This window comes from Passer montanus, unplaced genomic scaffold, assembly GCF_014805655.1.
Source record: "Passer montanus isolate IOZ18808 unplaced genomic scaffold, ASM1480565v1 scaffold47, whole genome shotgun sequence".
NCBI lineage: Eukaryota > Metazoa > Chordata > Aves > Passeriformes > Passeridae > Passer > Passer montanus.
In genome coordinates, this window is record NW_024369596.1 from 2,756,037 (window position 1) to 2,770,126 (window position 14,090).

The window sequence follows — 14,090 nt, forward strand, 5'->3', positions numbered from 1 at the left end:
CTGCGGGTGGCGGTGCCAGCCCGGCTGTGCCTCGGTGCTTTCCTGCCTGTCCCTGTGTGTGTGTGCAGGAGCCAACGTGACAGCCACGTCCCCGGCGCTCCCGGGGCGCTGCAGCCGCTTCGAGTTCGAGTGCCAGCAGCTGCACAAGTGCATTCCCAACTGGAAGAGGTGTGATGGAGTGAGGGACTGCCAGGACGGCACCGACGAGAGGAACTGCCGTGAGTGTGGGCAGGGATGGGGTCACACCTGGAGCTTTCCCCTGGGAAGCCTCTGAGGAGGCTTTGATTGCTGGGGAAATCCCTGCAGGAAGAAACAAAATCCTTTACAGCAAACAGAAATCCTTTACAGAAAAAATTGTAAAAAGGATAAAAAGCCCATGGTGCTATTCCCATTAGACATCCAGTTGTTTTTTATGGGATGAGCTCCAGGTCCTTGTGAAGGAGACACCCCAGTGTCTGACACATCAGCCTGAGCTCCACCCCTGACCTGCAAACATTCCAGGGAACTTCCCTGCCTCGAGTCCTGAACTGTTCTGCCTCTTCCAGCTACTCCCAGCAGCCTGTCGTGCCCCAGTGGCTTCAGGTGTGAGGATGGGGAGGCCTGCATCCTGCTGACAGAGCGCTGTGATGGGTACCTGGACTGCTCCGACAGCAGTGATGAGAGGAACTGCACAGGTGAGCAGCAGCCCCCTCCCACCCCTCACCCCCTGCTCCCTGTCAGCACACAGACCTGCTCTCCTGGCTATGTGACCTTTCCCTCCCAACATCCTTGATTTATCTGCCTCTGCTCAGTTGTCCAAGCTGCCTCCTCACCCATTTATCACCAGCTGGGACAAACTTCCCAGCAGCTTCTACGCTGACAATTTGTCTTCCAGCAGCCTCAGACACAGGGAAAAAAGAATCATTTTAGGATGGATAAGAGCAAAGCTGTCTATTTTACACAGCCCACAGGTGAAATGAGTCTCCTGCTCTGCCCTCCTTTGCAAGGTGACCCTGGGGGATGCGGCACGTGCCCTGCTGCCATCCCTGGCTGTCCCTTGGTGGCCCTGTGGGGGCAGAGGGACAGAGCCCACCCTGGGCTGATAACAGGGATTGATCACTGCCTCCAGCCAGCCATGAGCTTCAGCAGCTCCCCCACCGAACTGCTGGGGGGGCTGGGCATCAATCAGGTTCAGTTCTTTAATTAAATATTGATTGGGAGAGGCTAGCAGGTTCAGGGGAGGGGGAAGGAGCTGCTGAGATGCGCAACTCAGCTGCTTCACCAAGGGAAAACCATCTCTTTTCCCTTGGAAAAATTGCCTTGCCATGCTGTCCACAGCCCCGTGTGCCTGCTGGATTTAATTCCAGTGTTTGGGGAAAGCAAAACAGCAGCAATTTGCCTCTGCTCTGCTTGGTTTCTGTGCAGCACCCCAGCAGAGCCAAACCACAGCAGTGGGATTTGGGCTCCAAAGAGAGAGGGATTTGGGCACACAGAGAGAGAGAGAGCTGGGAGGGGTCTGGTGGGAGCAGGGCATGGATTTGGGGCATTTCAGATCAGCACCTCCCACCCCCAGCCCTGCCAGGGCTGGGTTCTCAGTGCTTTAATCCCATAAATGCCTCTGTGAAGGTCAGGCTGTGGTTCAGCCACAGAGTTTGTGTCCAGGCAAGCCCCAAACTTGAATTACCAGCCTTTGCTTGGTCCTGCTGCTGAGCACAAGATGTGATAAGGGAAAACACACAAAGAAAGGCCCTGGGTGGTGACAGGGACAGCACAGACTGATCACAGCAGGAGAAGGGTGACAGTGAGCAGTTTGCACTCACACACTTCCAAAATTCCCAGTATTTCATCAACAGGCACACTTCATCTTTCCTTAGGGGAAAGGGGACTGATGCAGCATGGAGACATTTTGGGTAGAACTAAGAGCACCAGGGGTAAATCCCTGCTCTGAGCTGCCCCCTGTGAGCCCAGTCTGATAAATCACACATCTCATTTAAGTGCTGCAGACACCCCTTCAGTCAGTGCTGTTCCTGCCTCCCCTGCTGTTGGTGTTACAAACAAACTCTCCTGGGCACAGGGCTTGTTTCCCTGCAGTAAATTCACTTTTCCCATTCTCTGCTCAGATGACACAATCGTGTACAAGGTCCAGAACCTGCAGTGGACAGCTGATTTCTCTGGTGATGTCACCCTGACGTGGGCTCGGCCAAAAAGGATGTCCTCGACCTCCTGTGTCTACAACATCTACTACAGGTACATCATCCCTCCCCTGCTGTGGTAGCAGGTAAAGAGGACAAGCATGAGCACAGCTGTGCCTGTGTTTACTGCAGAGAACCACACAGAATCAGCCCTGAAACACTCACAGCTCCTTAATCAAGTTCTGCTTGGAAAATTTAATATTTGGTAGCAAAAGAGACACAACATAGGTGCACCCAGAGGGCATTTGGGACAAACTGCATTGGTTTCCTCCTTGACTCTGTACTCAGACAGTAAAGTTGTTATATTAATTTTTTTTTTGTCCACTTGGGTCTTGTCTTTGTGAGCATTAAGAGCAAGAACAAAGATAATAAATTTGAGCACAAGAGTTGTAGAAAAGGTCAAGGGCTTATAAATCACCAAGTCATGGTTAGTTCAGGCTTTCCAGTGGCATCTTTTCAAGACTGGTGCTGTGGCGTTACCAAAACGAGCAACAACCTTTTGAAATGTTTCCATTTTTCGGGACAAATCTCTGTGTCCTGTGCTAAAAAAGCCCACCTGACTGGAGGCGCGTGGCTCTGTCCCTCAGGATGGTCGGTGAGAGCATCTGGAAGATCCTGGAGACCCACAGCAACAAAACCAACGGCGTTTTGAAAGTCCTCAAGCCCGACTGCAGCTACCAGGTGAAGGTGCAGGTGCAGTGTCTGAGCCGGGTCTACAACACCAACGATTTCATCACGCTGCGGGCGCCCGAAGGACGTAAGCACAGCTGCTGCTCCCCCCAGTGCCCGCCAGATCTGTGGGGATTTGGGCTGTCCTGTGTTTGCAGGGAATGCCCCACGAAGGCAGGAATGATGTGTCTGACTCCATGTTCTCAGAAGGCTGATTTATTGCTTTATGATACTGTATTACGTTAAAGAATACTATACTAACTATACTAAAGAATACAGAAAAGATACTGAATGCTCAAAAGATAATAATGAAAACTTGTGACTCTTTTTAGAGTCTCAGCACAGCTTGGCACTGATTGGCCAATGAGCCAAAACAACTCACACCAGAACCCAATGAAACAATCACCTGTGGGTAAACAATCTCCAAACACATTCCAAAGCAGCACAACACAGGAGAAGCAAATGAGATAAGAATTGTTTTCCTTTTCTCTGAGGCTTCTCAGCTTCCCAGGAGAAAAATCCTGGGTGATGAAATTTTTTCAGAGAATGTGAATGCCACAGGGCTGAAAAGTAGAGATATCCCTGCTATGAGCAAAAAGAGTCTTTCCATGGGCTTGGGAATTAATCACAGAATCACCAGGTTGGAAGAGAGCTTCAAGATCATCAAATCCAGCCCAGCCCCAACACCTCAATGAAACCCTGGCACCCAGTGCCACACCCAGGCTTGTTTTAAACACATCCAGGGATGGTGACTGCACCACCTCCCTGGGCAGCCATTCCAGTACTGGAATTGTGCTGGACTGGGAGAAAGGGCCACCCACCCCTTTGTCCTGATTTTTCAGGGAGATGCTGCTTTTCTCTGGGCACACCACTGTGACTGGCACTAATATTTCTCTTTCTCTCACCAGTACCAGATGCTCCCCTCAACCTCCAGCTGTCCCTGAAGAAAGAAGCTGAGGGTGTGGTGATGGGCTGGTGGAGTCCCCCCGTGAACGCCCACGGCCTCATCCGGGAATTCATCGTGAGTGCTGCTGCCCCTGGGGGCTGAGCCCAGCTGGGTGGACACCAGCACACAGCCAGCTGCAGGGGGGTGGGCCTGGAATGGGATATTTTGGGGAGGAAATCTGCTGGGAGCATCAGGCAAGTTGGGAGAAGAAATGCTGTAGGCAGCACCACAGCCCTCGAGCTGTTAATTTCTCCCTGTCTGAGATGTCGTGCTTCTTTCTGCTGACATTTTGTCTCAGAGGGACCTGCTGGCCTGTGGTGTTTTTGAGCCCTCACGCCTTGTTTTGGTGCTCCTAGGTGGAATACAGCAGCAGTGGATCCAAGGAGTGGTCATCTCTCAGAACCACCAAGAACTACACGGAGATCAAGAACTTGCAGGTCAACACTCTCTACACAGTCAGAGTGAGTATTTCCAAAGCTCTTTCAGGGTATTTCCAAAGCTCCCTCTCAGGGTGAGTATTTCCAAAGCTCCCTCTCAGAGTCAGTTTTCCAAAGCTCCTTCTCAAAGTGAGTATTTCCAAATTTCCATCTCAGAGTGAGTATTTCCAAAGCTCGCTCTAAGTGAGCTTTCATTCCTGAGTGGTCTAGGTCCTGCACAGCCAAAACTTGCTAAAAAACATCTTCTTAAAAAAAATATCTTGTTCAAGTCCTGCCCTTTGATGCCAACCCACACCACCACTGCTAATGTCTGTAGTTCCAAGGCCCTTGATTTGCTCCTTTGTCCCAGAAGGCCAGGCTGGATTACAAAATCCTCCCTGCTAATTGCCCATTCCAATGTCACTGCAATTGCACTGGATGTGGGCCAGAGATAAATTTGGGCCTTGGTGTATCAGTGGGAAAAGAAGCAGATCTGCCTGTGGGGAATGTCTGCACGGGGGAGAGGCTGGGTAATTATAGACAGAAGTAATAAGAAGAGGAAATGAAAGTCTGCACAGTGAGCCCTGGGAAATGAGTGCTTTGCCATTGTCCATCCTCCTGAGTTTTTGGGAAGTTCACTGCGAGGGGGGATGAATCCTCTCTCCAAATCTGTGTTATCCTCACAGCTGGTTGGAGGCTTTCCTCCCATGGTATTCCTTCCCAGTGTAATCCATCCCTAGATAAATCTTTGGAAGTATTTCAGGGCTTGCATGTTCTTCCCTGGCGTGGTTCTCACCTACTTTATGGCCCGTGGAGTCCCCAGCTCCTTATCTCGATGGACTCCTCAAAGATCTCATCAGAGAGCAGTTATCTGCAAAGAGGCTGCACCTCCCTCCTCTTACATTCCTTTAATTGACTTTAAGCAGTCGGCTTTATCTCTGCATTAAGCATTTTATTGCCGAGTAATTAAGCCATTGTTTGCTTCCAAGTCCTTTTCCCAGGAGCCCCGCCAGGTCTGTAACCTTGCTCTCACCTCCCCTCTCTGTTTGCACTGTAAAATGTTGCTCATGCTCCCTCTCCCTCTCCTTTCCAAAGGTTGCTGCAGTAACCAGCCGAGGGGTGGGAAACTGGAGTGAATCCAAGTCCATAACCACGGTCAAAGGCAAAGGTAAATGTTGTTGTTTGGGTCAGCTCAGAGAAGGTGACAACGAGGCAGAGGAGCAGCCTGAAACATCAGCAGCATCCAGAGCCACCTCCCGGGCCTTTATTCTCCCTGCTGAGCCTTTCACAGCTTTGCTGTTAAAAGTGACCTGTAAAAAGTGACTTTTTCACTCATCCTGAGCTGCCTCAGAGTTGAGCGGCATCTCTGGAGGGGTCACTGCCTCTTCCTCTGAGCACAGGCCTGTGGTGTGCTGCCCTGGAACTGAGCAGGAGCCTGTCCCCTCTCTCCCAGGCTGCAGACAGATTCCCTCAGACTTTTGTAGGCCAAATTCTGCCTCCAGATAGATGAGAAATTACCAACTCCATCACTCTCACTCTAAAAGGATGCTGGCTCATCCTTCTCCCTCTTAGGTCATAAATATTGTGGCTCCTCCTGCAGGTTTAGACCATAAACAACCACAGCTCCCAAGCACTATCACAACATCACAGTCTAAGAGCAGATAAATTCAAACAGCACAGTAAATCATTTCCTTCCCAACCTGTTTTTTGGTGTTTTGGTTTCTTTTTAAGAAAAGCCTTTTGAAGTCGTTTGTATTCATGCCAAGTTTTTCATCCAAACTCATGTCCCTGCATCAAAATTGTCTGCTAATTTGTCAGATGAAAGAAGGGAAAGAAAACACCAGGCTCCTCAAAGTGCAGGATTCAGATCATGTGAATTACCTGATGGTTAGAAAAACAGAGGTAGAAAGAACAGAAACAGCTCTGACTTCAGGTTTTGCATGAGTGCTTGGCACCGATAGCTCCTGCCCTCCCTCAGCAGCTCCTGGGATGGGAGCTCACCCTGCTGAGTTCAGAGGGAAATCCCTTTGCCCAGACCCCTCCAGCTCCAGCCTGCACTGTGCCAGGCACAGATAAAGCAGCTTTTAGGTGCTGGAGTTAAAAATTATGTCAGTGTCTTTGAGGGGGACATGTCTTAGGCAAGGTTGGGGCGTCCTGTTCTGGGAGCTGGGTGTCAACACAAAAAGCTGTATTTTATCTGTCCCCTCTCAAGAAGTATTTTTATTTCTCTGTGCTGTACTGACAGGTCTTTTCTCTCTTTCCTCCCAGTCATTCCTCCCCCTGTCATCCACATTGAGAGCTACAGTGAGGACTCCATAAGTTTCAGCCTAAAAATGACCACGAATATCAAGGTCAGAGTTTTTCCCTTTCCATCCGAGCTGGGTAAATGGTGAATAGTGGCTGGGAGAAGCTGTCACCCACTGAAGCATTGCAATTACCAGTTATTTCCTGCCAAATCATTTCTTCCTGCTCCCAACCTGCCCCGGGGCTTTTAATTGGGATGGAAAATACAATGCAAGGACTGTCAGGGGTCTGACAGTAACCCTGGTTCCCTGTGTGCATCAGCTGAGCTGCTGACTCTGTGTCCTTGGGCTTGACAGGTCAGTGGCTACGTGGTCAACATCTACTGGACATTCGATACCCACAGGCAGGAAAAAAGGACTCTGGTCATAGAAGGAGAAAAGTCCATCCAAAAAGGTAAATTCTGCTCAAAATACGAAGCTTTGCTTTGGTCGACACCAAGCAGAAGGATTTATGAGAGGTTATAGGATTATTTTATTTCTTTTTTGCTACTAGTAGTTCTGTTTAAACAATCCTGTTTAAATCTGGACAGGACAAAGCAGCAAATTCTCTGTTCTGAGGACCTGGGGATTTCAAGCAGATTTGGGATTTACCCCCAGAGCTGCACTAGTCCCTTCTCATCACATGGGGTTTTGTTTGTTGTTCCATTTTTAATCTGCCAAAGGGAGTAGAAGCAGAACAAGGATTTCTTGGGCTTGCACACAGCACATGTCCCTGTTAATCACATTTCTGGTCTGGGAAAATTTCAGTGTGGATATGTGAAATGATCCAGGCACAGAAAAGCACAGGCTGGGTTGGGTTCCAGAGTCTCAGGTGCTTCTGTATAAAGGAAATCACTGCAAAGTCATGAAAGTACAGCCCAGGAGAGGCAGGCTCCTGCCTGTTTGTGATGCTGACCCTTCCCTCGAGCTCCCACCCTGTCCTTGCCATGCTTTGCCTCCCCTAACAATGCCCCCTTCTCTTCTTGCTCAGTGGCCAATTTGACAGCACACACCCCCTATGAAATTTCTGCTTGGGCTAAGACGGAGCTGGGTGACAGCCCCCTGTCCTTTGTGCATGTGGTGACCAGTGGCACCAGGCCGGTGTCCCCAAGCCTCAAGGCCAAGGCCATCAACCAGACAGCCGTGGAATGCAGCTGGACTGGCCCCAGGAATGTGGTAAGGCACCAGCCCTTCCCTCAGCAGCCCCCCTGCAGCACACAAAACCCCTGAAATCAGGATAATTTGTTTGGGTTGAACTCCAAGGCCCTGAAAATTTTGGGGATAATGAGGGAAAGAACCTTTTGAACAGAAGCAAAGCAAGGCTTCTTGTTTGTTTGTTGCAGTGAGGAGTGGCTCAAACACAGAGAGAACAATGCTCCAGCAGCCTTTGATTCACCTGCTGTTACCTGAGCTGAGCTCAGGGGTTTTGGGTTGGGAGTTCAAAGGAAAGTGGGCAGATTGAACTTGGCCAAGACAGAGGGAAAAGCAGGAAAAAGGGTCCAGAGGAAAAGGGTCTTTGCTTCACGCCCCTAAAAAGTGACAGCCAGTGGGAAATGGATTTGTAGAAAATTCTCAAAGTCTGAGACAAGTCTATTTCCTAATTATAACACATTATAAGTGTTTCTTAACCTATCAACTTTTACCACACCATACTACAAATACCTTAAAACCAATAATCTAAAATTACCCCTCGTAAATCCTACTACAGTACATCTTCCACAGCTGTATTTCTCCAAAGTATCTAGTCTTATTTACTAAACCATCCTTTAAAACTTGTTCCCAGTTCCATTTCTCTCTCAACAATATCTGTTTCTAGCTCCATTTCTCTCTCAACCATATCCATCCTATCCCATGACATTTCTAAGTGAACATTTCTCCAAAGTGTCTAGTCTTATTTATAAAACCATCCCTTAAAACTTGTTTCTAGTTCAATTTCTTTCTCAACAATATCTGTTTCTAGCTCCATTTCTCTCTCAACCATATCCATCCTATCCCATGACATTTCTAAGTCAACATTTCTCCAAAGTATCTAGTCTTATTTACAAAACCATCCCTTAAACTTGTTTCTAGTTCGATTTCTTTCTCAACAATATCTGTTTCTAGCTCCATTTCTCTCTCAACCATATCCATCCTATCCCATGACATTTCTAAGTGAACATTTCTCCAAAGTGTCTAGTCTTATTTATAAAACCATCCCTTAAAACTTGTTTCTAGTTCAATTTCTTTCTCAACAATATCTGTTTCTAGTTCCATTTCTCTCTCAACAATCTGTTTCTAGCTCAATTTCTGTCTCAATAATATTTGTTTCTAGTTCCATTTCTGTCTCAACAATATTTGTTTCTAGCTCCATTTCTTTCTCAACAATATCTGTTTCTAGCTCCATTTCTCTCTCAAACATATCCATCCTACCCCATGACATTTCTAAGTCAGCATTTCTTATCTCAAAGTTTACACGCAGATACGCACCACGTAAACCTTCTGTCAGACTTTGAGCACTTTCTACAAATCCATTTCCCACAGCAGCCAGGGGATGCTGTGGGCCGTGCCAATCCCTGCTGTGCTTTTCCTCCTCAGGTTTATGGAATTTTCTACGCCACGTCCTTCCTGGAGCTGTACAGGAGCCCCCACAGCAGCACCACCAGCGCCCACAACGCCACGGTGCTGGTGCAGCGCGACGAGCAGTACCTGTTCCTGGTGGGCTCCCCTCCTCCTCCTCCCTCTGCCCAGCCCCCTGGCTCCACCAGGACGCTGCCCTGACCTCTGTGCCTCCCTCCCAGGTGCGGGTGGTGTCTCCCTACCAAGGGCCCCCCTCTGACTACGTGGTGGTGAAGATGATCCCGGATAACCGGCTGCCGCCGCGGCACCTGCACGCCGTGCGCACCGGGAAGACGTTCGCCGTCATCAAGTGGGAATCGCCCTACGACTCACCCGACCAGGACATGGTAATGCCTCGCAGAGCCTCCTCCTGGCCCTGTGCACTCAAAATCCTGCCTCAAACACAGTTCATCACCTTTCTTCTGCTGGAGAAAGCCCGAGGTCAGATCTATGCACCGCATAAGATCGTCATCGAAGTGTTGACATCTCCAACGTCTTCATTTCCTCCCTGCTGGCCATTAGCTCAGGAGTGTAACATTTAAAAAGAGCCAGGTCTGGGATATCTGTTCTGACCAAGTCTAAAACCAGCCCTGGGCATGTGCCAAAATGCCTTTTTGGGCTTTGGCTCTGCCCAGGAGGGCAAGGCTGGGCCTGGGCTCTGCCTCCTGCCTCAACAAAGCCCAGCTCTGTTCTCTACCCCACCTCGCTCCATTGAAGGCCAGTCATTTTCTCAGCAAGCTTTCCCCTCCCATTCTGCTCCAGAGACTTTAACAGCAAAGGTTTGGAGGTATAAACCTTCCCAGCAGAGCTGGAAACTCTGACAGGGCAGGGGTTTCTGTTGCATCCTTGTGATTCACTGAGAAATACAACCTGAGCTTTTCCTCCTGCTCTCATCTGTTCCACTAACTGCATTTTCTGTATCAGTAAATGCTGATTTGGGGCAGAGATCCAGAAAGAGGCTTGGGATTTTGCTCCCCAGGCTTTCTATAAAGCTCAGCCCTGTTTTAAAGCAAATTTTACCTGCCCTATCTAATGTCCTAGTACTGTTTAGCTGAAATTCTGCAAGAAAATCAGATTTTTTCCATCCATTTCCTCCTCCTCCAGCTCTATGCTGTGGCAGTTAAGGATTTGGTGAGGAAAACAGATAAAATCTACAAAGTGAAAAGCCGGAACAGCACGGTGGAGTACACCATAAAGAAGCTGGAGCCAGGAGGGAAATACCACGTGATTGTCCAGCTGGGAAACATGAGCAAGGAATCCAGCATGAAGATCAGCACAGGTGAGGGACACACCACCCACCCTGAGCTGCCTGGAGCTGCAGAAATGTTCCTGCAGCTCTTGGTCCTCTCCCACAGGCAAAGCCCAATTTTGGGAGGCCTCCCAGGGGAGGTGGTTACACCCCCAAATAACAGCAGTGGAGAGGAAGCTTCTCAAGTGATGTCCAGTGCTTTCCTCCTGCTGGAGGTGGGAAAGACACCAGTTTGGCTGTGTACACATCACCAAGTGCCATTACAGCCCTACCAGTGAAAAATTCCTCCCAGCTTCCACACCATGGCATCCTCTCCTCCAGCACGTCCCTTTTCCAAGCAGAACATTGTGCTGATCCCTAGAAAACCCCACTAACTTTGAGAATTTACTCCGTTTGTGTAAGAGGAAAGTGCCACCAGTGCTACAACCTCACCTACTGCCACTTTTTCCCATTTGCAGTCCCCCTGTCTGCACCGGACGCCTTAAAAATCATCACTGAAAACGACCATATTCTGCTTTTTTGGAAGAGTTTGGCGTTGAAGGAAAGTAATTTCAATGAAAGCCGGGTAAGTTTTGCTGTGCCTCCTGTCCTACAGAAAATCCTGGAGCAGCGTCAGTGCAAGGCTCCTTTCACAGGCTCTGAAATCCATCCTGTCCTTGGTGAGCCCTCTAGAAGGGCTCACTAAAATTCATGTCATGGCTGAGGCTCTGAGGCTGATAGATCCAATCAGTCACCTTTTAGGAACATAATTAGCCTGCTAGAAAAGGACAGTTGTCCCCTGTGTGAAAGGACTGAGAATAGGACACTGCCCTGCCATGCCAGGAAGTCTGAAAGTTGTCATTTTTCAGACTTGGATAGAAAATCTGTGAAATGTTTTCTGTCAGAGTATGGGCAGGGAAAAAACTGCACCAAGAAAGCCCTCACTCTCCTGGACTCTGTGCTGGGGGGGGTGCTAAGGACAGAGTGGACCAGACAAACCAAACCAGAGTCATTTAGGTTGGAAAACACCTCCAAGACTGGGTCCAAGCTGTGCCTGATCCCCACCTTGTCCCCAGCCCAGAGCACTGAGTGCCACCTCCAGTTTTTCCTGAGCACCCCCAGGGATGGGGACTCCCTAGGCAGCCCTTGCAATGTTTAACAACCCTTTTAGTGAAGAAATCCTTCCTGATGTCCAACCTGAGCCTCCCCTGGCACAGCTCGAGGCCGTGTCCTCTCATCCTGTCACTTGGCAGAAGAGAAACCTCTCCTCCCTGAACTGGCCAAGGTCAGTGCACACCAGCAGGGCTTCCTGGAGGAGGCTCCACATTGCTCCCTCCCAGCTCACAGCCCAGCAGGGTTCATCAAAGCCACATCCAGGAGGAAAACCAAATTTCCAAGTCCTTTTGGAAGGAGCAAACCCGCCCTCTGCAGCCAAATGACTTGGAGTTTGTGTTTCCCTCAGGGCTACGAGATTCACATGTTTGACAGCTTGATGAACATCACAGCCTACCTGGGCAACACCACAGAGAACTTCTTCAAGGTGTCCAACCTGAAGATAGGCCACAACTACTCGTTCAGCGTGCAGGCCCGGTGCCTGTACGGGGGGCAGATGTGTGGGGAGCCAGCCACGCTTCTCTACGACGAGCTGGGAACGGGTGAGTCCCTATTTCCTCCTCATCCTCCTTAAAAAACATTCAAGGAAGCCTCGTAAATTCTTTAGGGATGTGTCGCCCTGTTCTTCTAAGTTCATCTCTGATGTTTATGTTCTTGTAATGGAGTTTCTCATGCACTTTTATGTAAATAATGATTGTTTTTATATTCCTCTCCGGAGGAGGAGAAATTTGATGGACTGCTGGTTTGTCCAGTGTCATTGGTGAGGTGGCAATTTCATCCTCCAATCCACTGTCACTTCTAAAAGTCTATAAATATTGGAGTCAGGAAATAAACTTCCCTTCTTTTCCCTTCTCCTTACCTTGGAGTTCCAGTGGCCGTGTTGTTTTATTGCAACAAGGAATGTGCTAAAGCAGCACTTGTGTCCCTCCCTCACCAGGTAAAGACCCCTCGGCCACCAAATCGGGCCAGGCCACGGACGTGGCTGCCATCGTGGTGCCCGTGCTGTTCCTGCTGCTGGTGACCCTGGGCATTGGCTTCGTGGTGCTCTACATGAGGCACAGGAGGCTCCAGAGCAGCTTCACTGCCTTCGCCAACAGCCACTACAGCTCCCGCCTGGGCTCGGCCATCTTCTCCTCGGGGGATGATCTGGGTACGTGGCCCTGGTGGCATCTGGGGACAGCGCTGGGGGTGTGACACTGGGGCAAGAATTAATTCTTTATCTTGGTTTGGGCCACTCTGGCAGCACTGTCTCTGTGGATTTGATCATAGAGTACAAATCATAGAATTACAGTGCCGTTAAACATGGAAACGATCTTCAAGATCATCAAGTGCCAAAAGTTTTATCAACCACATATTTTGATCAAATTAAACCACTCCTTCCAATGTAAATCACTTAAAAACACATTGAGGATGTGAAATCAGGGCAAGAATTAATTCTTTATCTTGGTTTGGGCCACTCTGGCAGCACAATCTATGGATTTGATCATAGAGTACAAGTCATAGAATTACAGAGTCGTTAAACATGGAAAAGATTTTCAAGATCATCAAGTGCCAAAAGTTTTATCAACCACATATTTTGATCAAATTAAACCACTCCTTCCAATGTAAATCACTTAAAAACACATTGAGGATGTGAAATCAGGGCAAGAATTAATTCTTCTATCATGGTTTGGGTCACTTTGGCATCACAGTCTCTATGGATTTGATCTCAGAGTGCAAATCATAAAATTACAGAGTCATTAAACATGGAGAAGATCTTTAAGGTCAAGCCCAACTGGTGAAAGTTTTCCCAACTAAACATTTTTATAAAATTAAACCTCTCTTTCCAATGTAAATTACTTAAAAACACATTGATGATGTGAAATCAGGGCAAGAATTAATTCTTTTATCATGGTTTGGGCCACTCTGGCATCACAGTCTCTATGGGCTTGAACTCAGAGTACAAATCACAGAATTATGGGGTTGTTAAGCTTGAAAAGACCTTCAAGACCATCAAGTCCAACCCCCAAAATTTTCCCGACCAATATTTTTATCAAATTAAACCCCTCCTTCCAATGCAAATCACTTAAAAACAGATTTTAAAATGCTGAGGATAAAACCCAGATTTTTTAAGTGCCCCCTCTCAGCTCTGTTTTGGGTTTGTTTTCCAGGAGACGAGGACGACGAGGCCCCAATGATAACTGGATTTTCAGACGACGTCCCCATGGTCATCGCCTGAAGCGCATTTCTGACTGTACAAAACCAAATGGTGTAAATATTTTATTTGATAAAAATAGTTGATTGTTTATTTTAAAAATGCACTTTGAGTTGCAATACGTTATTTTTATATGGGCCAAAAAAAGAAAAAAACAATAATAATTTTAAGAATACACTTTGTAGTAATCAACTGTGAATTGCAGACTAGGTTGGTTGAGTAACAAATTGCTTTGATTTAACATTAATTTAGTCTTACAAGGCTATGCTTGCTGGGCATGCTTTTAAGTCTGTGAGATATTTTCCGTTGACTAAATTGGCTACTCATTTTATTTTTCTAAGACAAGAATAAATTTATTTAAAAAAAGAAAAATTCAGGAGATTATATATGTAGAGAGAGATAATATAGTCCCTGAAGGTTTTGCTTTTACTTTAGGACAAAAAAAAATCCTTTGGACTTTGTTTTATATGAAAGTA

The 14,090-nt window shown here is 47.8% G+C and overlaps 1 protein-coding gene across 2 annotated transcripts in view; it reads left to right on the forward strand.

Moving 5' to 3' along the window:
* The window catches only part of SORL1 (sortilin related receptor 1), a 46,922-nt gene extending 33,202 nt beyond the window's left edge, over positions 1-13,720 (forward strand). For both annotated transcript variants that reach the window (XM_039722011.1, XM_039722012.1), the window contains exons 32-48: positions 69-218; positions 546-674; positions 2,100-2,226; positions 2,759-2,928; positions 3,749-3,861; positions 4,143-4,247; positions 5,298-5,370; positions 6,471-6,553; positions 6,803-6,899; positions 7,476-7,660; positions 9,059-9,178; positions 9,262-9,426; positions 10,184-10,358; positions 10,787-10,893; positions 11,770-11,962; positions 12,358-12,570; positions 13,571-13,720. In XM_039722011.1, coding sequence (XP_039577945.1) covers positions 69-218; positions 546-674; positions 2,100-2,226; positions 2,759-2,928; positions 3,749-3,861; positions 4,143-4,247; positions 5,298-5,370; positions 6,471-6,553; positions 6,803-6,899; positions 7,476-7,660; positions 9,059-9,178; positions 9,262-9,426; positions 10,184-10,358; positions 10,787-10,893; positions 11,770-11,962; positions 12,358-12,570; positions 13,571-13,638 — 2,273 coding nt within the window. In that variant the 3' untranslated portion in view covers positions 13,639-13,720. The remainder of the gene's footprint in view (positions 1-68; positions 219-545; positions 675-2,099; positions 2,227-2,758; positions 2,929-3,748; positions 3,862-4,142; positions 4,248-5,297; positions 5,371-6,470; positions 6,554-6,802; positions 6,900-7,475; positions 7,661-9,058; positions 9,179-9,261; positions 9,427-10,183; positions 10,359-10,786; positions 10,894-11,769; positions 11,963-12,357; positions 12,571-13,570) is intronic.
* Positions 13,721-14,090: the final 370 nt, after the last annotated feature.